The sequence below is a fragment of the Cydia strobilella genome, chromosome 26 (assembly GCF_947568885.1).
Source record: "Cydia strobilella chromosome 26, ilCydStro3.1, whole genome shotgun sequence".
Lineage (NCBI taxonomy): Eukaryota > Metazoa > Arthropoda > Insecta > Lepidoptera > Tortricidae > Cydia > Cydia strobilella.
Window position 1 is genome coordinate 4,315,995 of NC_086066.1, and position 27,139 is coordinate 4,343,133.

Below are 27,139 nucleotides of genomic sequence, written 5' to 3' on the forward strand. Positions count from 1 at the left end.
TTTTTCATGGTCGGGTTATGGCAGCATAGGTAGGAGGCGATGGCGAAATACCGAAATTTATATTAATTTAAATTAATTTCTGTGACATAGTGCTCAATTTTGTTTATTTATTTTATAGCTTAATAACGACCCATTCCTGGCGAATTTATTTTCTAAATAATTGTTTAATTTATTGAATGTTTTTTAATGTATTATTTTGAATTTAACGAAACTGCTGACATACTATTGTAATTTAATAATTTTGAATGTAATTTTGATTGTCTCTGTTATTTTTCATATTCAATTATTCATAATGTAAAAAACCGACAATCACAATATAAATTTCTAAGAATCTACCATGTGTAATTTTAAGTGCAATTGTATATTGTGAGATAAATAAATCATATCATTATAAGAGTGAAAGAGAAAAAGGATTATGCTGCCATACATTAACCTGTCAATACATGAATATGTCTTTCTCTTACCCCTGGTCGCTCGGTTTCATGTCTATAACTACTATACTATGTCTATGCACATCAAACAGTAATTTCTTTTTTTTTATGTTAAGATTTGAAAACATAAGATAATAAATAGTTCGATACATTTGGGCGGGGTATGCACAGGTCGATTAAATATCGAGCGATATAAAATCGAATTGAACATGAAATCGAAAATTTGCCTTGTCAGTGGAGAGGTCGATTAATTATAATTTTACGAATACTATACCAGAAAATGTTCGCTCCGATAATATCTTGATATCACTATAGCTAATAGAGACACTTCACTAATATCTTCAGAACTCATTGTAGATAAGTTTCATAATAACTGTATGGATATGACACTATTTAGAGTGATACTGAGCCAAATAACGATTAATTCAAGCTGGGTTAATTATAGAAATAGGGCAAGGTGTTAGGTATTAATAGATAATAGCTATGCAAAAATGATAGCGTTTGTGGAAAGTGAGGCAGGTAAATTAATGAAAGGTCAGCTGCAAAGATATGACCCCCTGCAAACAAATTTCTATGCAGGGGGGTCAATTATCTCTGCAGCTGACGCGATAAAGATGTTTTATAACACTTAAACAAAAAATCTATCCCCCTAATTCATAAACCTTTACAAGCCTCAAATTAATGTATATTTTATACTTTTCTTACAAATACACAAGTCAATCAAAATGTAAATTTAAGACAAACGATAAATAGCTTACTGACTTAACTGAGACTTGTAGCGCGATTATTAATAGCGCCATTTGAGGGCGTCAAAGAAAGGAAAGAAAATTGATTTAAAAATATATTTTTCATTTCTCATACTCTGAAAGAGGGCCATTGTTGTTCTAAAAGTTGTGCAGGGAATGATACGTTTCTGCACTAGAGCATTTTAAGTTCCAAGAAGTTTTTTTTAATTTTTTTACGATAAGCAATTGAAATTTGGGTTTAGATTGATTTGTTATACAATTTTCATTCTGACATTTAACTCCTCATTCCATAAACAACGATACTTTTGCCTAAATTGCTAATTGAAAGTACCCTCAAGAAATACTATAAAATTTGTCATATTTAAAAAAAAGTAGTGTTTAGCTCGGGTGAAAAGCATCATTTCAGCTTCCGATAGGCGCTCTCACTGCGTTCGAGCGCCAAACTACGCCGGCAGGAATGGCTGCCTTTCATCCCTTAGTTAACAATCTACTATTTTTCAATCTAACCTCTCCTCTGCGGCGAGACCAGAATTAAGTATCTGACGTTGCACAATTCTAAACTTCAAGGTCATTATTTAATTAGAACATTTTAGACAAGCCACCGAGGAGAGGATAATGTTATTATGTGTTACATTTTACAGTTTTTATATTAATATTTCTAACATTAAGGTACTGGTCTATGTAAGAATTCAGCAACATTCCAAAATAAGTAAATAATTGTTTAGCACACATAAACACTACAAAAGTGCTGTAAACTGGATGAAATATTCAGTTTTAGGGCCTCTTTACACCTCACCGATAATTGCAAGCGATTTGTGTTACATTGCGGCATTTGATAGACCGATTAAATTCGTAGTTGCATTATCTACCGGGTGTTTCCTGTAACAGGAGCAATATAAATTAAGCTGTAGGTTGTACTCCTCAAACTGACCAACATTTGTTCGGCAACTTTTAAAAATAACGTGTTTTAATTTTCATTACACTTTAAAGTTTATTCTAAGACGCAATGTATTGCAAAATTCGTTATGTTTAAAGGGTGACAAGCAACGTCAAACACACAGATGGCACCGTACATTGAAAATAATATTTAATTAGTATGAAGAAGGTATAATCTAAAAATTTCATGATCATAAAAGGTTTCTGAACAAATGTTGGTCAGTTTGAGGCGTACAACCTCCAGTTTAAGTTATTTCTCCTGGTACAGGAAACACCGTGTATAATCGCATGCCACTTGTTGCAAGGTCTGTAGAGACCCTTAGAAAGATTCAGTTAAAGTTTACTGGTGTGTACATTGAGATTGCCGCATAAATGCAAAGATGCAGTAAGTACGAGTAACACTTTTTTGAATTCTAGTTGCTTTAATTTTTCATGATTCTACTCCGCAAAATATTGTTTTCAACCGCTGCTGTGTAAAAACGGGACCCTATTACTAAGACTCCGCTGTCCGTCTGTCACCAGGCTGTATCTCATGATCCGTCATAGCTAGACAGTTGAAATTTTCACAGATGATGTATTTCTGTTGCCGCTATAACATCAAATACTAAAAAGTACGGAACCCTCGGTGCGCGAGTCCGACTCGCACTTGGCCGGTTTTTAAATTCTGAATATCACTGTACAATAGAATTATATTTATTGGTGGTTAGGTAGGGTAGATATGAATCAAATAGGATTTATGGAAAATACTAAGTAGTTATTTATGTTATTGTTTGAAAGTGGCATTACAATGACGAAGTTTTAGACGAACAGACTACATTATACAGGGTGTAATTTATGACACAACATTAACCTATCAACCCAATAAATATACAAAATATCCTTACAAAATCCGAACAGAAACTAAACAAAATAAATGCTTACTTATCCTTATAGACCAGGTGAAACTTCATTTCGACCAGCCAAATTTAAAATAAATATACTGTTATAACTTCGTTCGGAACACAAATCGTAAATGCAATGAAAAACTTACGCGCTCTTTGAAGTTGTTTATAAAGGAAGGGCACAATTTGGAGCTAACTTCTGTGTGAACAGAATTCAAGATGGCGGCACTTCCCTAACTGTCAAAATAAATGTTTCCCACCAATGAGCGTATCCTGCCTATGTAATTTCTAACTAAACCACTTTTGATTTTTGCACCGCACGGAGTGAAGTTAGTCGCAAAACTAAATTAAAATCGAAAATCGATTAATTTTACCATTGGCAGCTATTGATGATTTGACATTGGGTTATATTTTTAAAACGTGTTGTCGTTGTATTTTCGACTTAAAGGGTTTCTCTTGAAGTACATTTTTGACTGTTCTTTTGGTCGTGTATTAGTAGTACTACAGGAATTTGCCCTTTGAATTTAATACTACAACGTTAGGTCATTGTTAATGTTTATGTACTTAATTAGCCTTCGCAGTTATTATTAGGGTTCCGTACCCAAAGGGTAAAAACGGGACCCTATTACTAAGACTCCGCTGTCCGTCTGTTCGTCTGGCCGTCTGTCCTTCTCTCCGTCTGTCCGTCTGTCTGTCACCAGGCTGTATCTCATGAACCGTGATAGCTAGATAGTTGAAATTTTCATAGATGATGTATTTCTGTTGCCGCCATAACAACAAATACTAAAAAGTACGGAACCCTCGGTGCGCGATTTCGACTCGCACTTGGCCGGTTTTTTTCCTATTAAATGTGGGTATAGGTATACTATGCAAATAGACATCGTTATATATATTTATATATACAAAAAAAAAATACAAAAATCTTTATTTGTTTTAAACACAAATTGCAATGATTTAGGTGATGGAGCCGCCCGGTAAGCAAAAAATTGCCTGTGTCGGGAGGCACCGCTCTTCCCTAGGTTAAAGCAAACTATTTGTACAAATAAAAATTTAAAATCTAAAGATTAATTTCTAAAACCAAAACAACAAAAATGACCATTTAACTTACACTAAATTTTAACAAACTTATGATATTGTAACTTAAATAATTTATAATAATAACTATAAATGCATGAAAAACGTGTGCGTGTGTGCGTGTGTGTGTGTGTGTGTGTGTGTGTGTGTGTGTGTGTGTGTGTGTGTGTGTGTGTGTGTGTGTGTGTGTGTATACAAACATTGTAAATAGTGACTCACTAGAATTGGGACATTGGATTCTTTTAGGGTGTCCTATACCTCCAGTGTCAGTATGATGTGGTATTTTGACAGCCTGTATATTTATTTTGTAGAAATTTTTATATAGATTATTTACACACCAGACAATTTTTTGCTATGGGCTACCGTTTACGAGTTATTTACGAGATAAAGGGGGGGGGGGGGGGGATGGTATTATTTGTCTATTTTCTTAAATATATTCTAAACTATTTATTTTAAAAGTGCAAAAAAAAATTGAGTTTCTCACAATAAACTCTTTCATTTGATATGTAACACGATATAGTTTGAAAATAGTTATTTGTTATACAAGGGTGCAAAGTTGTATTTTACCCGCGAGTGTGGAATTGAAACACGAGCAAGCGAAATGATTCTATAGGTGAACCACGAGCGAAGCGAGTGGTTCTAAAATAGAATCCTGAGCGTAGCGAGTGTTTTAACACACGAGAAGTAAAATACATTTGCGCCCGTGTGTAACACAAAACTTTTCACCTCACTATAGCGAGGAAAGTGCAACATCCACAGGCGTTAGATCATCTTCATCACTGGAATCACTCATTTCTTTACGATATTATAACAGAAAACTCTGGAAGTTGTATATTTTTACGCGAGTCGGTGAGAAAAGGTTTTAAGTAAAAAAATTGTTGACAATGTTGACATTTCTGATGTATGAAATGTCAACGATGCGTTTTGAAATTGCATCGACTCAACTTGTGCGTTCAAATTATATTTAACATCATTATAAAAAAACAAACGTTTCTTATGGAATTTTAAGGTGTATGACTTAAAATCATTAAATAAAGCTAAATTTGGTATTTTTTATTAGATTCTCAAACCATTTATTTAATGATAATTAATATCGAACTAACCATTATCATGAGCGTTTTACGTTTTGTTATCTGTCAAGCTACTTAAACACGCTCCATCCAAGGTCAAATTACTTTCCCCACTAGTGGATAAAACGCGTTTTTCCCCGCTTGTATTGAAGGATAAACGACAACTTTCCGAGCTAGTGAGGGGAAAACTTATTTTTTTTATTTAAGTGCCCATGTTTAAAATTAATTTGTTTACGTTACATGTCCGTCTTTGGATCACAAACTTACATATGTGTACCAAATTTCAACTTAATTAATCCAGCAGTTTCGGAGGAAATAGGTGTGACAGACAGACAGACAGACGAACGAGTGATCCTATAAGGGCTCCGTTTTTTTTTTCTTTTGAGGTACGGAACCCTTAAAATAAAATAAAATATATTGGGACATGGAATGGGACAATCTTATTCTTATACCAATCGACCTAGTCCACATCATTCGCTTGCCCTTGTCCCATTCACTTGGGGTGGGCGCAGCATGTCTTTTTCTTCCATACCTCTCTGTCACCCGTCATCTCATCATTCACTTGCGTTAGTTTCATATCATCTTTCACACAGTCCATCCACCTTTTCCTCGGTTTTCCTCTCCTCGTACCTCCCTCCACATTCATTCTCCTACCTACCTACCTTACCTCTGTACCTTTCTCGTCACATGACTTTCATCCCTCCGCATCACATGCCCGTACCATGCTAGGCGATTTGCCCTTACTTTTTCTGTTAACCAATCGACCTAGTCCACAGTAAACTCAATAAGGATTGTGTCAATAAGTACCCACTTACGAACGAACGCAGTTTTGCCCAAGTTGGAGACCTTGGCTTCTGCTCGCTCAATTATATGTGTCATCTAATCACTCCGATGATTTAGTGACACATAACTGCATACGTCGCACAACAGCGGGCATTTTGCGGGCAAGTCATTTCGTAAGGTTTACAAAAAAACATCTTAACTTACGTGTACATGTACTTAGTATTTGTAACATAGTTACCTGTTATCATGTATTAATATTTAATGTGTACTCTTGGAAGTGACAACTGATAAGCCCATTTAAGTGGCCATCTAAAAAACAAATAAATAACTGACATGCGTCATTATGACTGTCGTTGATATTATTCAGTCTATTTTTTTTATTTAAAATCGAAGGGATATAAACTAATGGATACCTAACTAACGTACAGCCTTAGTTGCTAAGGTATTTAGATTTGCACATTACAAATACTAGGTACCAAATACTAAGTACAAATACTTTATTCAGACAACTCGAAAATTGATTTGTGAACCTTACGAAGTGACATGCCCGCAAAATGCCCGCTGTAGTGCGACGTATGCACATAAGATGATAATTACGTCCCGTTATGTGTCCATCCTGTATATTGGCAAGCTCCATTGTACCTACTTAATGTAATGAGGCTCACCACATCACTCCAAGGCTCAGGACGTCCGCTGCCGCCGCCACAGCCGCTTTAGCCCCGTCATGTGTCATGGTGGCCGCTTTTTCCCCCTGTATGCTGGCGACGGTGTCTCCGTTGCGAATGCCGGCGAGATCCGCCGGTGAGTCGGGTAGAACCTGGAGAAATAGGGGCATTAGTCAAAATACCTTCCTTAAAGCCTGACAAGATTCAATAGGGATGTTGACAATTTTTAGAACTGTTTTAATTATATAGATAGACACGTAATTACTGCAAAAAAAAATTTTTTATTCATTAATTTTTAATAGAAAATCGACTAATTAATTTAGTGTTTAAATTTCGCGCAAAAACGCTTCAAGCTGTCACGTGATCTGGATGACGTAACGATGTGATAAACAAACTGCTGTCAGTGCCACCTCTGGCCTGACCTGGTCGTCCTCACCACCAGCAAAGAGGATATAATAGGATAGAGTGGTACTGTCATAGTAAATTTTGTAACCACAGTAAATTCACTGCCATCTATCGACACACTTTAAAACTAAAAATGAAGATTTAGAAGATTTAATTAAGATTTATTTAGTAATAGTTCAATAAACTACGTCATTTCAAAGAGAATTAAGTAGACAGGGATTCAGGGTTAGCCTGACGACACTTACAATGCTCACTTCAAATTGAACCGTTTGTTCTTGTCAATTTGGTGCAATTTCGAGTGCGGCGTAATGTGTAGCTGATGCCTACAGAGCGTACGTCTACGGGTCTACGGGTCTACGAATAGTTTTCTCCACACGTAGCAGGAACACGAGGCTACGGCGTAGCACATAGGCGTCGTTGGCACAGCGCGTAAACTTCATTTAATACTTTAATCGACTTAAAAGGCTTAAAACTAAAGGAAGGTTTCCTAATAGGGGGGTTTCTGCAATGTTCTGCCACCAGAGTGCAGCACTAGCCCGTTTAGTAAACCATAGAGTAACTTAAACATACTGTACCTTTAACAGGTTTTTGACAAGTTTTCAGAGATAATAAAATATGACATTGATGCATCAAGGCGGTTTGTTTACAGAGGACGTACCGAGAAACGCAAATCCGAAAATTCACTAATCTGCCTCTTTATCGCTCGAATATACAAGAGTGACTGAGATTTTAGATAACGAAATATCGATTTTCTTGTTTCGCGATAGACCCTAAGATTGTGGTAGTGGCGCCACCTACGCAGAGTTTCGCGTAATATTCCCTAGTTAGTTATGCTGGGCATTTTCCGCAAATCGACATCCAATGTGCCTATTTTGCGTGAAACGAGGTAGCGCTACTCTAACCACCCCAGCTCCGCCACGAAGCCTAGCAAAGTCTTGCCACCTTTAGTGTGTATGGATTCCCTAGGTATTTGCTTGTATATACTTCTACCTGTTTACAGTCTAGGAGAATATGTTTTGTTGTTTCTTCTTCTTCCATGCACGCTCTGCACATGGGGCTGTCAGTTTTACCCATATTATGTAGATGTTTGTTTAGTGTGTTATGTCCTGTTATTAATCCTAATATAATACGTAATATTCCCTATTCCTCTAAGCTTTTTTGTTGCTCTTTTTATGTATGTTTTATGTACTTATTGTCTGTACAAGATGTATAGTGTAAGAGTATCTTTTATTTTAATTTAAATAATAAAAAAAATTACGCAATTTCGTCAAAGACATGTGTATGAGAGAAGCATCTATAATTGAGTATATAAATCTGTCTATCTATCTATAAATATAAGAACTCGCTATCTGACATTAAATTTTGCCCCCTAAATTCCAGTCTGGATAACTAAGACCTCTTTAAAAATAGTAAAACGAACACATAACATCGATCACCATCATTAGTTTTCATCGATGTTTATACCTATTATTCAATAGATCCATCAATCAGTACTGACGTTACGCAAACGATCGAGCGGCCGCCAGCGATCTATTATTGACATGTCTAATTCTGGCAGTTGGATGTCAATGTTACGATGGTTGTGACATGACACACTGATTGAGGGCTTATGTGTGTGCAGGCCAAGCATTTCAACACGCGCGTGTTTTGAATGCGCGTCTAAGTAAACTACCCATTGATTGGCACTGAAGTTACCAGTCATTGGCATATATTTTTACTGCCAAATTGTTGAAGGTTGACTGGTAAAAATGTGATTTATGGCGTTGAGCCCGCGCGCTATTTGGATTTTTCTGTTTTGTGCAAACATTTAATAAATGATATTTAACCATAGGTGTGTTAATTTAAGAATAAGAATAAAAACAAGAATTATTAATTTAAATAATAATTTACCCATAATTACATATACACGGTGTAACATGAGGATACCGAATAATTTTAACAGCGTATTCCTGATCATATTTAAAAATTAAAATGTCCTATAAACTTTTCTGTAATTTGCCTAGTTTCAAAGTTAATACCAATAAAAAAAAACAAGTTTTTATTGTTACATAGTGCAAAACGCATTTTTGATGTCGATGTTGCCACTGTGGGACGTAGTCTAAGTAACCTTATTGATAGATGTCAAAAAGTTTTGCGGGTGTCCATGGGCGGCGGTAATCGCTTACCATCAGGTGATCCGTCTGCTCGTTTGCCTCCTATTTCATAAAAAAAGTGACAAGTAACACTTTGTAAAAACTACGTTTTACGAAAAAAAAGTAAAAGCCCATTTTAAGTGACAAGTTTACCAATAATATTTACTTTTTATGTACAAATACATATGAAATATCGAAAAAAAAAAACAAAAAAAAAATATTTTTTTGCGAATTTGACCTAAACTTATTCAATTTTTCCTTCTTTTGGCCTCAGAAAAGCGTGGTTAAAATCTTTCGGTTTCCTCGTGAACACCTTGTATATACATATTACATACATATAATCAAGCCTATTTCCCGGAGGGGTAGGCAGAGACCACGGATTTTCACTTGCTACGATCTTTTTTTTTGACGGAGTGGAAATGCACTTACCATAGAGTAACTTATACTAGAGCGGTACTGTCATAGTAAATTTTGTAACCCCAGTAAATTCACTGCCATCTGTCGACACACTTTAAAACTAAAAAGAAGTATTTATAAAAATACGATAAAATGTATTTAAATATGGATAAATGATTTTTTTATTTGCATTAATTATTTTTATATGATTTTGACCCATGTTCTTTCACTGGTATGCGTTAAAATTATAAATAACAAACGAAACAGTCAACGCCCTCTATACGAGTGTAGGCCCGAAACTAGTGGCGCCATCTGATCGAGAATCAAATTTTCGTGATTTTCGAGGCACGTTTTTTCCTTAGACTGTATCCATCTATTACGGAGTTATATCTATCTTTGCACTTACGCACGGTGTGTGAGACGATCCTGACATACCTCTTCGCTTCTTTCACTTTCATAACATTCCTCATACACGCTCGCCGGTTTAGGGTGCTCTTGACCTGCCCTGTCTTCAGGATTCCCCCAATCTGATCAGAGAAAGTCCTCCGAGGTCCCTTCAACTCCCGCTTCTACTTCTCCCTTATACACTCTGTGTGTTAGCTTTCTTTCACCCGTAATTATATGCAGAAATTTTATTTATTTATTTTATTTATTTGGGGCATCAACAGCAATACAAAAATTAATACAAATCATAGTGAACAGAAAACATAGCCAATAACAGATGTCCACAAAAGTACAATTAACATGCAATAACTAAGTGGAAACACAAAAAAAAGAAGGGAGTAAAAAAGCATTCTATACAAACTAGATATGGCTTGCATAACGTGTGTGTGTGTATGTGACTGTGACTGAATGTGTAGTGTGAGACGGATAAAATTAAGGTGTGTGAATATTTACCTAGTTAGATTTTGTCAATTGTCGTTATTTTTAGATTTCAGTAGCAGTGACTGAACTCGTTTTTTTAAAGTTGATTTTGTGCAGTCGAACAAGTCGATACTACTAAATTGTTTATTATAATGTTTTAGAATACGATATATGGGCGAATTTTGAGCATAGTTGGTATGAACTCTGGGTAGACTAAACAGGCAGCGCTCGGAATTACGCGTTCTAATAGATGTCACTGAGAAATTTATCTCTGACAAGAATATTGTATTAGTCTTTACAAGAGGGAAACAGATCTCTGGGATACAATTGTAAACCTAAGTTTTCGGAAATTAATTACACATTTTATTTAGTAGTTATCAAATGGATTGCCGCCATAGTTTGTGTAGGGACCGAGCGCGTTGGAGGGCCTGCCGTCTAGTGGCCTAAATCGGAACCAAATACTTGATATTGACACTTCACGCCAATAAGCAGGTGCAGCACCTCCCCCTACAGTAGACGCGCACTCCCTTGCGTGTCGGAGGCCTTGCCATCTAGTGGCATAAATCGGAAACATATACTTGATATTGACACTTAGCCAATAAGCAGGTTCCTAACTAGTGCTACTTCTACAGTTCACGTTACCTTGACAACGGTGAGCGGCATGTTGAAATCGGTGCCCCCGATGAGTCTGAAGCCCCAGGGCTCCTCCCCCGTCCTCGATAGCCGTACTTCTACCTCCATCTGTTCAAAACCATCATCAAAGATTCAGCGATTTGATTCGATATACGATTATGATATTGACTAGGCCCCCGACATTGGCGACGACACGCGAATGTATAACTGCAATTCTGCTTTCTTAATAACAGTCTCACAACTTACAAAACTTATTAACTTAGTAAAAAGTTTAGTAAAGAATAGCCAACAAAGTATAATAAACCCTGTAATCCTGCTATTATGACCTCATAAGTCTCATAACTATTCAATTCCTGTGAAGTTTTTAAATAGATAATTTCTGACCTAACAATTTCTGTCAGAACAACAAATAAAAAAAATCATTGTCATTTTCTATTACAAGAATTACGTCCGATTTTAACTGACTGACTTAATGTTTTAGTGACATATCTATTTGTCTAAACTATTCTTTGACTTGAAAACAGCTTGAACGGAACAAAAGTGACGGAGTGTGATCATAATCGTTATATTTTCATAGAAATAACCACATTTTGCCATTGCAAAAGCTATGCAGAGTTAGCATAGTCCGACTGTATTAGAGAACTGTACGTAGATACTTTTGACGCGTAGTATCATCCCCTATTTGCAGCATTTTGGCCAATCTTGGCCCACCCACGGGTCGCAATTATGCGTTTTGTACACAATTGTCACCTTTGGCAAAACTTGACTCTTAAGGCACAAATCCAACACAGTTCATGGCAACAACACACGATTTGGCCAATCTTGGCCCACCCACGGGTTGCAATTATGCGTTATGTACACAATTGTCACCTTTGGCAAAGCTTGACTATTAAGGCACAAATCCAACACAGTTCATGGCAACAACACACGATTTGGCCAATCTTGGCCCACCCACGGGTTGCAATTATGCGTTATGTACACAATTGTCACCTTTGGCAAAACTTGACTCTTAAGGCACAAATCCAACACAGTTCATGGCAACAACACACGATTTGGCCAATCTTGGCCCACCCACGGGTTGCAATTATGCGTTATGTACACAATTGTCACCTTTGGCAAAACGACTCTTAAGGCACAAATCCAACACAAGTAAAACCCGCTTAAGAAGATCCCGAAGACACGTCAAAAACGAGTCTCAAACGGGAAAGCGTAACCATGATAAAATATATGAAAACTGCAGGGACCAGTGTAAAAGGCGTACGCGGGAAATAGTATTAAACGAGGTCGTATAAAGCGGGCTCTGTATTTACCTGATTGTTAGTAGCAGGCGGTCCAGGGCACAGTTAAACGCTAACTGGCCGTTAAACTTGGCACTGAGATGGTGACCGCATTCTGATTGAGATACGAGTGATACGACGATAGATTGGGTACCCATTTCAATCAAAGACTAGAATAACTGGTACAAATGTACAAGTTGGAAGATTGAGAATAGGAATTTATAGGGAACTATAGCCGGTCAAACACATTTGGCATTAGAAAAAGGCGCGAAATTCAAATTTTCTAAGTGACGCTAACACTTGGCGCCTTCATTTTTTAAATTTGCCGCTTTTTTCTACTGACGGAAATGGCTTGACAGACTTTAGCTTCTGTCAGCGACTTTGTTTTCGTGTAATGATGATGATTAATGAAAAACCGGCCAAGTGCGAGTCGAACTCGCGCACGAAGGGTGCCGTACCATTACGCAAAAACGGCAACAAAATCACGTTTGCTGTATTGGAGCCCCCCTTAAATATTAATTTTATTCTGTTTTTAGTATTTGTTGTTATAGCGAGAAGAAATACATCATCTGTGAAAATTTCGACTGTCTAGCTATCACGGTTCATGAGATACATCCTGGTGACAGACGGACGGACAGACAGACAGACAGCGGAGTCTTAGTAATAGGGTCCCGTTTTTTTAAATTTCATTTAAAGCATAATATTGTCTTCGGTTACCGCGATAGTTACTCATGAAATAAAACTATGACTATGGGGTCACCCGTTGACCACGAACGCTGTAAAGAGTTCGAAACGTCGGGATGTATTATAAATTCAATATACGCGATATAATCCGTTTTCATAGTTTTATTTCATTTAAAGCAGTTTAGTGGTTTAAGCGTGAAGAGGGAACAAGCAAACAGACATAGTTACTTCTCACTACCACTACACCTTATTTCGTATCGTTTATTGCAGACAAATAGTCCATATTATGTACCTACACAACAATTTACAAGCAGAATTAAAAATAATTAAAATTAATCAATCACAAAATTCATAAACCAAGTCAAATAAATATAAATAAACGAACAATTAAATCATAAAAAAAAAAAAAAAAATTGAAATAAAAATTAAAAAGATTAAAATTCAAAAATTCAAAAATTCAAAATCAACACATTTAAACATTACAAATTTAAAATGATTATATATGTATATGCATTTGTATTATATGATCTTTTATACGAATAAATATAATATGGAGTCAAGTTATATAAAGGGGATATGTCAAAATTTATACTTATAAAACAAAAGTCCCCCGTTGCGTCTGTCTGTATGTTTGCAACCAACTACTGAACAGATTTACATGCGGTTTTCACCTTAATTACAAAAAATTATACATATAACAGTATAATTTTTTAAGGTTTACGGGGTCTACCCGTGCGAAGCTAGAACGGGTCGCTAGTGCATTTATAATATTAAGAAGAGATAGTAGCGACATGATCCTCTTTGCTTAAAACAGTTTGTATACGATCTTTTCCTGCACCTGTTAAATACCTTGCCCTACTAGACTTTCCTAAAATCCAGTGGGCTTATTAAAATTGAAACAACTGCACTCGCCACACAAATCTTGCAAAAATGCGTATCACGGTTTTATGTTGTTTTCTGCTGTTCAGCTGCGCTCTGTCTAGGACCGTGACGAAGGCGCTGACGGAGTCCCTCGGGCAAGAGGTTATAGAGATTGGAGCTCCGCTTAAAGGTAAACTGCCGCTTCCCTCCTACTACTACCCTCCTTCATTTGCTCCCTGAGTTATGGATGTTATCTAAGTGTAGAGTTTTGAATGATTCACGGTTAGTTTCACTAGACTTATATTGACCGGGATATAGACCGTGATTACCTTTTGTATTATTTGTGAGCTCCCGATATTTCGACGCAGTTACATGCATCATGTTCACGGGTGACTGAAGATAGCGGGTGGGTGTCAAAGTTGTGTAGACAGCGCTCTGTCTACCCTCATTCTTGCGCGTCGGCTGCGTTCACTTTCAACGTTACCAACGGTCGCGGTAAAAAACCAGTGATATCCGAATCAAACACGCGTAGTGACACCGTGAGTGTAGTGTGTTTGGACAGACCAACGATTGTGAACAAGATTTATAAAAATACGATAAAATGTATTTAAATATGGATAAATGATTTTTTTATTTGCATTAATTATTTTTATATGATTTTGACCCATGTTCTTTCACTGGTATGCGTTAAAATTATAAATAACAAACGAAACAGTCAACGCCCTCTATACGAGTGTAGGCCAAAACTAGTGGCGCCATCTGATCGAGAATCAAATTTTCTTGATTTTCGAGGCACATTTTTTCCTTAGACTGTATCCATCTATTAAGGAGTTATATCTATCTTTGATATAAGTCTAGTTATCTAAGTGTATCTAAGTGTATTTATCTATATATAAGTATGTATATCTTTTCCATTGTAGAGTACAAGCTTTGCTAGTTTGGGGACTTTGGGGCTAGGTAGATCTGTGTAAGATTGTCTCCGAATATTTAAATATTGATTTAAAGGAGTCCTAGGGTTCATTTCACGCTTAATAATCCCTAGAATTGGCGCAAACTATTATGAAAACGGCTGCATTTAGACATTCTAATTTGCCACATTGAAGCACACTTAGATCCAAATGTCACTGGCATAATACAAACTGAAGGACCTTTTATGTAGTCAATGGTCAATTATTGGTAATTTTTGAACTTGATAATCATATTAAAGTAGGGCGAAATTTCGATTATTTTGTTTCTTATTTTTGCTAGGGCGGATCCAGCTTTATGGTCAGTTAAACAGCACGTGATCAAATGCTAGTTATTTTTTCTTAATTAAAGAATTGAAAGTATTCAAACTTATTTATTGTAGACCCAATCCAGGGCCCCTTGTCATGTCCCCCATGACCCACCCCCTGGATCCGCCTAATTTACTCGTATTTTTGGTTCTTTGTTTAGTATTCGGCGTAGGCCACTTACAAGATTCAAAATATTCTTTATTCAAGTAGGCCTAGCAACATGCACTTTTGAATTGTCTTAAGAGCATCTTAAGAGGCCTTAATAGTTATTACTTTTTAGGGTTCCGTACCCAAAAGGTAAAAACGGGACCCTATTACTAAGACTCCGCTGTCCGTCTGTCTGTCTGTCACCAGGCTGTATCTAATGAACCGTGATAGCTAGACAGTTGAAATTTTCACAGATGTATTTCTGTTGCCGCTATAACAACAAATACTAAAATGTACGGAACCCTCGGTGCGCGAGTCCGACTCGCACTTGGCCGGTTTTTCCCTTTTACTTTTTAATAGTCATCTATTTATTTCAGTATAACCTTAGTTCAATTTAATTGATCTGATCCTTTAGAAATTCAACCGGATTTAGAAGAGGAACCGTCCATGGAAAAGGATGACGACACTACGAGAGCAGCCCCAGCCACTAAACGAGACGCCAAGAAGGCCCCTGGCTTGGTAAATAAATATCCTCGTCTTACCCAATGTTCTTTGTTTAGGACAAAAAAATGTATTTAGGAAAAGCAGAGCGATAATATGAATATCCTCGTAGAGCCCAATGTTCTTGATTTAGAACAACACGATATATGTAGGTTTGCGACAGCATCTACATCCTAGTATTGCCCAATGTCCTTTATTTAGGACAAAACAATGTACCTAGTTAACTACAGTGAAAGAATCTATATCCTCGTAGGGCTCACTGTGCTTTATTCAGGACAGAGACAGTATCAATATCCTCATCATCCGCGTATAACCCAGTGTCCTTTATTTAGGACAACATTATGTAGTAGGGCCCTAAGTCCTTTACATGGGACGGCCCCTGCTTAAAATCTTTAACTTCTACCCTAACCTAAACAATATTTGTAGATGGTGGATGGAAGACGCAAGTTAAAGGACGTTGACAGGATCGACGGGGTAGAGCAAGAGGACGACGAGCAACGTGTCGAGAAAGAGATAGCTGACATCTACAAGGACAACGGTATCTACATATAAATGCCTATGCAGGGCTAATAGCTTTGCTAACTGTACAGATAGTGATCAGGCCAAAACTATGTATACACATTGTAACGTTTTTGTACCTACTCTTATTGATTAATATTCTCTGACTCCGCTACCGAAAGGTGGTACAGAAATAAAGGCCAAGTAGGGGAAAAAGGGGGTGAGAATGTACGTATGTCGAAAAGTGTATTTGCCATTTGTTGCCCTTTAAAGTTGAGTTAATATCCTTGTAGGGCCCACTGTCCTTTATTTAGGACAAAGCAATGTAGTTACAGTGACAGCATCAATATTCTCATATCTCGTTGTATTAGGTACTAAGCTATTCGCAGCAAGTTTATAGTATATTTGTGGTATTTTCTATAAAAAGGGACCTTATTGTTGATGGCGCTTACGCCATTATTAACGATGCTCCGATATAAATACAATGCCGCGCGACGCTGTGCGGCGTAAGCGCCATCGACAATAAGGTCCCTTTTCATAGAAAATGCCCCATTAAGTGAGACAAACTTCTGTATTACAGACTACAAAGCGGACAGCAACGAGCTGAAAACCAGTGGCGAAGGCGAAACCGCTTTAAGACAGGGGAAGAAAACTGAGTGAGTTATCAGTCACCACCGAGAATATTATATCCCATGGATTTCTCATTTTTTCGTGTTGAGGAGCAAACTATTGGCCTTGAATGACATGTTAGAGATTTTCTTGAAAACAATTGTTGAGCTACTTTCAAAAGAATTATCCAAAAAATGCAAATGTGTGGCGTCATTCAAGAATGTATTTTGCGCCTTCTTAAGTAGGATCCTCTGACATATTAATCCTTCTCTTATAGGAATTAGTCCGATTTCTTCGCGTTGTTTTCCCTCACCAAAAGAGAATATCAAAAGTCCTGACTAAATTATTGGTAAAGTAACATGATAGGCAAAAAGGTATAGAGTAGAAAATACTTATTTGTGATACACATGAGGTAAGTGGCAATTCCAAATGAGTTTTGGTAATTAACACGAGCGATTGTGAGAATTTTACGACACCCCCCATAACCCGCAGATTATATTGGTTCAAACGGTCTTGTTTTGTAACCAAACAAACGTTTTTTTTAAATTAGATTTATCATATATAAAGACTTGTGTTTGTAATGATTGCTTCTGTGTTTTATGCGTTTATACTCATTGGAAAGTGCCTTTTCGCGTATCACATATTTCAATCGACTAAAGCATTAAATAATAAGTAATAAGCTCATTCTATGGCACAGTTTCGTGTTCGCGCCCAAGAACATAAACGACCCCCAGCAGGTGGAGAAATTCCGGACGTCCCCCGACTATATAGATTGCAAAAAAAAGAAGCTCGCTAGCGTAAGTTGGACCTTTTTACCGGTGCGATGCGACGGCTGTTTGGCGCAATATATGTGACGATATTTTTGCATGAAATAAGCGACCATCATAGGCCTTTTGATAACAGCAGTAGAGACTAGTTTATGGACATATGATGGAAATTTAAAGACTTGAATATGCTTATAGACACTATTAAAATCGAAAGTCTAGTATTTAACAGAAAAAAATAGTAATACGTTTTAGGAAGGAAAAAAAATGCGTTGTTCCATAGTTTTTGGGTGTATAGTGTACATACCTACTGATGCCTCCCAGGTAGCAAAATGACGTAAAATGACGTCAGCGACGTCATAATGACGGCATTATTACGTCATTATGTCGTCGCTGACGTCATTTGACGTCATTTTGCTACCTGGGCTAGAGTTTCCTCAGAGCTTGAGCGCACTTGCACGAGTAACATTCGCTTTAATCTTTAAAAAGCTATACGTATCGTCCCAAATCTTGATGTCGTTTTAAAAGGAAACATTCAAATCGAATTATTATCTCTTCTAAAATTAAAGAAGGTACAATTCAAAACTGTGAAAATGACTCTGGAACTTGGAGGGCATAGCATATTGATAAAAGAGATTTCTATGATAACATTGTCATATCTATTGCGTCGCATTTCGTAGCCGGTCGGACCATTTTCCTCGGCGAAGGCTTGAGGATCTACATATATCGATTTAATCTAGGTATTAATAGGTCTTTTGAACACCGTTGCATTTCGTATCCGGGAAAATGGTTTGACTTGCTTAACTAACAAATTATATTATAATAATTAATAACTATCCCTGAACTAGAACTTAGCAACTCTGATGCAAAATTAAAATATTATTTGAAAAATACATTAACCCACAAGACTTTTCTTGTAGTTATCGGCATTTTCTAGAATATGTAAACAGAAAAATGCTGCTTCCTGTGATTTTGTGCGACAAATAGTATAGATAACATGCATAGTATTAGAATGAGTTGCTGAGGTCTTTACAACTATAACGGAAATCACTACATAGGTAGTATAAGTATAAAACAAAGTCGCTTCCTGCTGTCTGTCTATCCCTATGTATGCTTAGATCTTTAAAACTATGCAACGGATTTTGATGCGGTTTTTTTAAATAGATAGAGTGATTCAAGAGGAAGGTTTATATGTATAACACCCGTGCGAAGCCGGGGCGGGTCGCTAGTATTATATAAATTCAACAACAGCATCAGGTAAAAGAAGCGGTATCTGCTTTTTTCGTACCTACGGCTAGTTAAATTTCCATTTAAGCAGCTATTTCGACTGAGGTCCGGAAATGCTGACATCTTACTGGGGTCGTTTTAAGTGGTTTAATTCTTCCTAGATTCGTCCGGCAACATTGGAATATGAAACTTGGCCATAGAATAGCAGAAATGAACCCTGTTGAATAATCAAAAGGTTATCGTATTTTTTTAAACCTCCTAAGTCCTGTTGTCCTTTTAAAAGGACAAATTTAAATCGTATTTTGAACTATAATGTAAAAAAGGCTCCAAATTCAAAACTGCAAAAATGAATTTGGGACTTACGAGGTTAAATTTGGTGACTGCAGGTACAAGTTTCAGCCAGACTTGAATAATCCGAGAGAGGTGGAGCTCTTCCGGACCTCTCGGGACGATTTAGCATGCGAAAAGAAGTCGAAACTCGTCCATGTAAGTGTACCTCAGGAGCTAGGGATATACGATGACTGTGTTCGTCAGGATCTGCCTGGCAGATGTGTCTGGCTAGCGACGGAATATATACTTAGAAAAAGGTCTCAGTAAATATTGACTTCGAAAAACTGTCCGTATGACTGATACTTATCTGGCACATGTCACTGTCAGCTATTTTTTCTCCATATATCCCTCAGATATATCCCGCCCGCAGTTTTGAATACATACGTTTTGATTGGTCACTACTGAAAGTATTGATTGGCTAAAATAAAATTGTATATGTAATCCTTTTATGCCGGCTACACACATAACTATATATCGATTAATCTGTGCAAACCGATTTGCGCAAATTTATTGATCGTGTATATGACAAATCGTTCATTGGTGGCAGTTGCAATTTAAATTAAATAAATCGTTGTCGATTGCGTTTGCACAATTTTATCGTTGCGTGTGGATGGCGATCGCTCATTTCGGCAGTACTTCACGTAACTTACTTGTGTGCGCACGTTAATTCTTCATGTAAATTTATGAAAAATATAAAAATGAATCCCTATTTCCCTTGGTCAATCACGCGTGAACGGCTGGACCAATTTCGCTAATTATTTTTGTCCTGTTTGTTATTCAGATTCTTATGAGAGAAACAAATAAGAAAGTTGCGCGTAACATTAGAAAATTTAAGAAAACTTTACGGCCATAATTGACTTTGATGACATGTTTCTTGGGTGAGCTTCTGCGGAGAACTGACTTACTATACATATACTATTATACTCTTTGGAACTGACGATCGACGACGACATCGGAGGCGTGTGGAGGCACTAGGCACTACGAACCTTCGATTTATCTGCACAGTCTAAAATCGCTACGATATATAGTTACTAGGAATAGTTACGTGTGTAGCCGGCATTATGCGGCATTACAATATTTGACGTTGTCAAGATGCGCGCTGTACAGACAGTTGTGTTACTCGCGGTCATTTTTAAACTCTAGTCGGACTTCTATCCTCCTAAGGCCCAGGCATACAAATAAAAAACCCAAAATTTGCCACTGAAATGTGTACCTATAGTGCAAGGAATAGAGTTAATTTTTATTTGTTAGAAAATTTAACGAAACAAAAGAAATGCAACTCTGTTCCAATTGAATATGGTTTAAATTTCATGGAACTGAAAAAGTACTATAGGTAGGACCTTGGGCCTTAGGAGGAGGTATTATTCTAGTTCGTTGTGTCTGGCGGGCACAACGCTAGTGGCTCGGGTTCAGCGACGCATTCAGCGGAGTGTTACGTGGCGTCGAGTGTCCAAAGGATTCAAAGGTACACTGAGGCCGCTCGCATACTCCTAAATTTGTTAAACATGGACGCCGCGTTGTACGCCCCGCTTGAGCGACTGAGCTTGCGCGCTAAGTTGAGTAATACTACGGCTTCTATGAGATATTTAGGTGTTGCTATTGGCTAATCAGCTGTTTAGGCCGAACTTGAACCTGTGCCATGGAATATTGTCGTAACGGCCTCGTGCTGGAGCCACACTAACGCCGGGAAACGCGTTAATTATTGCGTTAATTCGACGTTTTTCGTACGGGATTATAGCGATTTAATGCTGCGTTTCCCGCCGTTTCCCGTTAGGCCCCGGCATCATAGTCTAGTAGTCGATAATGACACCCTGTGTTCAAATCCCGGTAAGGGCATTTGTGTGTTTACGAATATTTTTCCTAGTATTTATCCAAATCCATCGTTTATAATGGTATATCGTCATCTAGTATCCACAACACAAGCCTTATTGAGCTTACTATGGGACAAGATCGAAATTAATTAAATATTACAGTACTTATAAAACAATTCTACATAGATCGATCTAATCCCACAGTAGCTCAATAGAGATTCTGTCGTGGTTACTAAACGACGACATATACACGGTAGCTAAAAAATAAGTGCATTCCCGTTGCCAGGGAGGTTTTGGGATTATACTGAGCAAATTTTACTATGGGACCAACCACGAAATCGCGAAAAAAAAACCGTCCCATAGAAAATGGACCAGCCAAAATGTATGAAACAGCTAAATTTTTTTTCGCGATTTCGGGGTTGGTCCCATAGTAAAAGTTGCTCAGTATAATCCCAAATCCTCCCTGGCAACGGAAATGCACTTATTTTTTAGCCACCCTGTATAATATACAGTTATATATAAATTCTTTTATACATAGAAAACAACCATAACTCAGGAACAAATATTTGTGATGAACACGCAAACAAATGCCCTTACCAGGATTCGAACTCTGGACCTACTGCCTCGTATAGGCAGGGTCAATACCGACTAAATGAGGAGGCTGTCAATTAAAACAATGTGGGCCGATTTTTATATTGATTTCGATTTTTTTACGTCAGCTTAAATTGTTATAACATTTGATAAATAGTATTAATAAGCGTAATTTCACCGTATACGCCCAAAAAAAAATCCACTGAGTTACGAAAAGTCAATGGAAAATTACAATTTTTTTGTCCTAAATTTAGATTTCGTATTTTTTTCACGCAGAATGAAGAGTTGTTCGAACCAGCCAAAATTTATCCAAATATAGACCACAAAATAAAAATCGGCCCAAGTATCAAATCTAATACCATAATTAATTAATTGCTGATAATCCATGGCGCAGGTATAACACGTTCAAGTTTCAGCCAGACTTGGACAACCCGGCTGAGGTGGAGCATTTTAAGACTTCGCCGGACATTATTTATTGCGATAAGCAGGTGGGGTAGCCGTTCCAAGTATTTTTTAATACAGTTGCTCAAAAAGTGCTACTTTTCGTGGCTGTTTAGCGTGCGGAAAGTTGGTTTTCGCGAACTAGTGCTTTTAACTTTTCAAATTTTTTAAAATTTATACTTGTTCCAATTCATGACTACTTATTGATGAGTGTTTATATTAGTTTCCTTTAAACGTCGTAATCAACATAAAAACCTACTGTTAATGTAAGAATATGAAAAATATGCATATTTCATATTTTATTACTTACCTCTTCATCATTACTATAAGATGATTATCATTACACGTTTATTTTTTAATGTTGAAAAACCGTTCTTAATAAGTTGTCTGAATGGAACGGAACGCCTGTCAAAGAAGAGGCGTATTTTCTTACTGCAAGAATGTTTTAAGTTTCCAAAGGCAACATTCGATATTGTTTTTATAAATATACGATACACAAATAATCGTAAATAACGATATTTAGGTAATAATAGTACAATGTTTTAATATTTACAATTGTTTCTGTCTTATAGAACATGCATTTGAAAAAAAAAAAACTTTTATTGAAGTGGGTTCAATAATAATAACAAAATCTATTCTAGTCGAATAAAAGCTAGAAAAACACCTCTTCATAATGTCAATGTCAATGATGTCACAGAATTAATAATATAAAAAGTTTCGAATTCCATTCCTTAATATTTGATGCTTTTCTTATTTTTTCGCAACTGTATTAAAAAACGTCGTTCGATACACGTGCGGATATGTCATTCTTCAGGTAATGACATACTTTCCGCACTAGCATCGAAATGTACTATTACAGCAGGCCGAACACATGATTGACGCGACAGTATCTCGCCGCAAGCACAGAATATAGGTACTAGGTACAGAAGATTCACTCCCTAACAAAACGCGACTGCTACGCGCAAGGTGGCGCAAGGGCGTTCAGGCGTCCGTTCCGTAGCGGTGCGCGGCAATTACTATGGCAAAACCTCAAAATTGAGGCGGCCGCAGGTACTTGTAGCGACGCGACGAAATCGCGGAGTGAGACACGCCTGCCGCGAGATAGACTACCCGTCTTTTACTAACTGTATGAATTAAAGGGGGGAAGACTATGTCGCGGCGAGATACTCTCGCGCCAATCATGAGCTAGCCCGGCTGATGGCGCCAGCCGTTTTACCCGTCAATCCTACAAACTGTTATAGTATGAATTATCTGAAATGATTTTTTCCCCTCAAACCCTAAGCTGTTAAGCAAGGTATTGTTTTAATTAGAATCTTCACTAATGAGAAATACCACCGCAAGCACTTAACTCGCTTTCACGTAAAATACCGGATCGAAATCAGTCCATCCGTTGACGAGAGACAGACAGGCGGACAGACATTGGCGTCAAATATATAACACCCCTCTTTTTGCGTCGGGGGTTAAAAATATATTTTACAGTACATATGGTGCTACTTTTTCGCACTAGTGCGGGAATGAGCACTTTTCGTGCATATGTCGAAAGTTTAAAGGGCCATATGTACTGTAAAACGTTGTACGATACACGTGCGAAAAGGTAATTCGCAACTCGTGTCGATTTAAAACACTCCCTGCGGTCGTGTTTTAATTTATCGCCACTCGTTTCGAATTTACTCTTTTCCGCACTTGTATCGTAAATAACTATTTCACATCATCATTTCGAAAACGGGCTTTCTCTTCCCTGCTAGGAGGGATCAAAGTGGCACTTTTCTTCCCTGCTAGGAGGGATCAAAGTAGCATTTCCGTTCTAGGACAATATTTTTACATTTTTTTGCACATTATTTTTTTAACTTAAATAATATTTTTAAACATAATAATTACCTCATAGGTGATGCGAAAAGCAGTATGTGTCACATGGTACCAAAATTATTTCCATCTTGGGCGTAACACACTTGAATCCCTCACTAATCTCACTATGCTCAGGATTCTACTTTAGAATCCCTCCGTACTCTCGGGATTCTATTATAGAATCCTTTGCTTCGTTTAGGATTCAATGTACGCCCTCGCCGTAAATATGTCATTTTGCTTCCTTGTGACACAATCTACTATCATAATGTATCCAGGGAGGAAAATCGGGACCGCATTTGTATGGAGAAGGGGTCGCCCAAGGTCGTGCTTCTTGTACTAACACAAGATATAACAACATGATAATTGTACACAGCACGCCTCATGCCTCTACTTCACCTCCGTATACTAGTAATTTCAACTTTATACCCAATGTATTAAGGTTCTTTTTAATATAATAAAGCTATCTGTTTTCAGGACACCAGGACTACCCCGAGTACTCAAAAGGCGGCAAGCACTTATGTCAGTATGGCGCTATTTACTATGTGCACCCTGGGTATTTTCTACTCATAAATAATATGAAACACTTTTTTATGTTTTGCCTTATTTTACTTGTACGGTTATAAATTATGAAGTATGGAATAAATTATGGTTTTTAACCCCCATTTTGCCTTTTTGTTGTAGACATTTGTTTCATCTTTTATTTTGACACCACTAGATACAATGACCACTTTCATTGTACTGTGATGTTTTAGAATAGAATAGAATAATGATTTATTGCCACTCACATAGACATACACAACAAGATAAAACAGAAAAAATAATAAAAAGAAACAGGGTTTTCTAAAACTAAACAAGAAAACAAGCAGCTAGTGTGACAAAAGAGATGATCTCAGCATTTGCTGTGGTGCAGTGTAGACTGGCAGCCACAGCGCTAGTTTTTCGGTAATCATAGCAATATATATCGCTTTAATTATACTTAGTGATTACTCAGTGAATTAAGATTAGCTAAATCTCTCCCCATATTCAAAAATCAGCTAAAACTATACTTTCTATCTCTGCCTTAACTTGCCATTTTATATATTGTATATATGCTTGTATAAATATATATTATATATATTGTATTGTATATTTATTTGTGTGTTAGGTTTTGTTCTAATACTTATATGTATAAGTAGTAATTGTAGTATGTGTGTTTGTGTTTAATAGTCTCCATATTTAGCTCTTTGCATTACCTGTTGACTTTTGTATGAGTTCTACATTTCCTGCTACCCAAAGGTTGTCTGGAAGAGATCGCTTTTTAGGGATAAGACCGCCTGTTGTTACCTGGTTCTATTTTTTCTTTAAATATTTCTTTGTAGTTTTACATGTATGTAAAATGTATAATTTTGGTGCAATAAAGAATATTTACTTACTTACTTACTTAGTGACTGAGCGAACGCGAAGAGAGAGCGAAGCATCTCAGATTCAGCTTGACCAAAACTGCTTTCGTATGGTCGCATTTTTCAACCGATTTTCGTAAAATGTTGTGAGTAGGTTCGACATCTATTTTTCGTCATTTCAGTTTAGTCCCAGAACTCCCAGACACAAATGAATTGAAATAGAAATTTCAACCTTATTTCATCAGAGCTTATAGCCCTCGATCGCGTTAAATGGAGGGATATAGTTGTTGGTCACGATCCTCAGTCATGAGGGAACGACGAAGAAGAAGAAGAGAAGCATCAGAGCTTTATTTTTCTTTCGGGAGGCTACGATGCCTTCTCCGGAAGACATTGTGGCCTACAGATGGTAGACCTGGTGTGGTTGATCAGTACGTTTTTTGCGGCATTAGAGTCCCGATCGAACTCGCTGTGGCACATCGGACAGATTCCCCAGCGCAGTCGGTGATATATGCCGATTTTCTGAAACGCTCCCGTTCTCTGGTTGCCTGTGACGCCGAGCATGCCTGTGATGTGTACGATTCATCCACGATTTCAGTTTAAGGAAACTTTTCAAAAAGTCGGATCCATGGGGGTTCGCTAGGTCTACATTAATTGTGTTAAAATAGTTATTTGTTATACAAGGGTGCAAAGTTGTATTTTACCCGCGAGTGTGGAATTGAAACACGAGCAAGCGAAAGGATTCTATAGTTGAAAAATAGAATCTAAAATAGAATCCTGAGCGTAGCTAGTGTTTTAACACACGAGAAGTAAAATACATTTGCACCCGTGTGTAACACAAAACTTTTCCCCTCACTATAGCGAGGAAAGTGCAACATCCACAGGCGTTAGATCATCTTCATCAACTGAAATCACTAATTTTTTTACGATATTATAACAAAAAACTCTGGAAATTCTGTACTTTTACGTGAGAAGTTTTTAAGTAAAATTTTTGTTGACAATGTTGACATTTCTGACGTATGAAATGTCAATGATGCGTTTTGAAATTGCATCGACTTAACTTGTGCGTTCAGAATTATATTTAACATAATTATTTAAAAACAAACGTTTATTATGGAATTTTAAGGTTTATGACTTAAAATCATTAAATAAAGCTAAATCTGGTATTTTTTTATTAGATTCTCATACCATTTATTTAATGATAATTAATATCGAACGAACCATTATTATGAGCGTTTTACGTTTTGTTATCTGTCAAGCTACTTAAACACGTCCATCCAAGGTCAAATTACTTTCCCCACTAGTGGATAAAATGCGTTTTTCCCCGCTTGTTTTAAAGGATAAAAAACGGCTTTCCGAGCTAGTGGGGGGAAAAAACTATTGCAATTTATTGATCGTATTGTAAGTATAGATAGTCCGCCTATTGAAGTCAGGGGTTTTTTAATATTTTAATGATTATCGATACGAACACAGTTATCTTTTAAATTAAATGACAATTACAGGTACAGTATGATTGTTTTTTAACTCTTACTTACTTTTTACTTGACTTTTTTACCATACAGCTTTAAAAAATACCAAAAAACAAAAAAATTACCAATTCTAGAAGTTAGAGTCAGACCAAGCTAACTCTGCAGCGATTTTGATAGCAGGCTTGCAGCGTTATTTTAAACGTCATAATTTCATAGAAGTTTGTCGTTGAATAACTGACTCTATAATCCTTTTTTCAAAGCGGTAAAAAATAAGCAGCGGCGGCAGCATGGTTTCATTTTTATAGCCTGTCACTATGCCTGTCACTTTCGCACTTACTACATACTTGTTAGAACGTGATAGATGGTGACTGGTGACAAAAATGCGACCGTGCTACGGCCGCTGATAGGCAGTTAGATA

The 27,139-nt window shown here is 37.0% G+C and overlaps 2 protein-coding genes across 28 annotated transcripts in view; one reads left to right on the forward strand and one right to left on the reverse strand.

Moving 5' to 3' along the window:
• LOC134753248 (titin-like) overlaps positions 1–11,124 on the reverse strand; it is a 38,734-nt gene extending 27,610 nt beyond the window's left edge. For 22 of the 23 annotated variants that reach the window (XR_010128804.1, XR_010128803.1, XM_063689074.1 and 19 more), the window contains exons 1-2: positions 11,026–11,124; positions 6,587–6,738 (exon numbers count right to left, since the gene is read on the reverse strand). Coding sequence is in view for 21 of the 23 variants with exons in the window: in XM_063689074.1 (XP_063545144.1) it covers positions 6,587–6,738; positions 11,026–11,124 (251 nt within the window). In the remaining 2 variants the exon portion in view is untranslated. Of the gene's footprint in view, positions 1–3,034; positions 3,162–6,586; positions 6,739–11,025 lie in introns of those variants that run through there. The other variant, XM_063689061.1, reaches the window with a different exon arrangement.
• A 2,730-nt stretch (positions 11,125–13,854) lies between these two features.
• LOC134753103 (uncharacterized) lies at positions 13,855–24,536 on the forward strand. 5 transcript variants are annotated; one of them, XR_010128788.1, is made up of 7 exons: positions 13,857–14,028; positions 15,675–15,778; positions 16,187–16,298; positions 16,839–16,914; positions 17,565–17,664; positions 19,245–19,344; positions 24,351–24,536. XR_010128788.1 is itself a non-coding variant. In XM_063688868.1 (6 exons), exons 1-6 carry the CDS (start codon positions 13,908–13,910, stop codon positions 24,444–24,446), a joined length of 615 nt encoding a protein of 204 aa, XP_063544938.1. In that variant the 5' UTR covers positions 13,855–13,907; the 3' UTR covers positions 24,447–24,536. The 5 variants fall into 5 exon arrangements, 4 of the variants coding, with proteins under 4 accessions (XP_063544938.1, XP_063544940.1, XP_063544941.1 ...); XM_063688868.1 differs by lacking the exon at positions 17,565–17,664 and having other exon boundaries at positions 13,855–14,028; positions 19,245–19,350; XM_063688870.1 differs by lacking the exon at positions 17,565–17,664 and having other exon boundaries at positions 13,855–14,028.
• Positions 24,537–27,139: the final 2,603 nt, after the last annotated feature.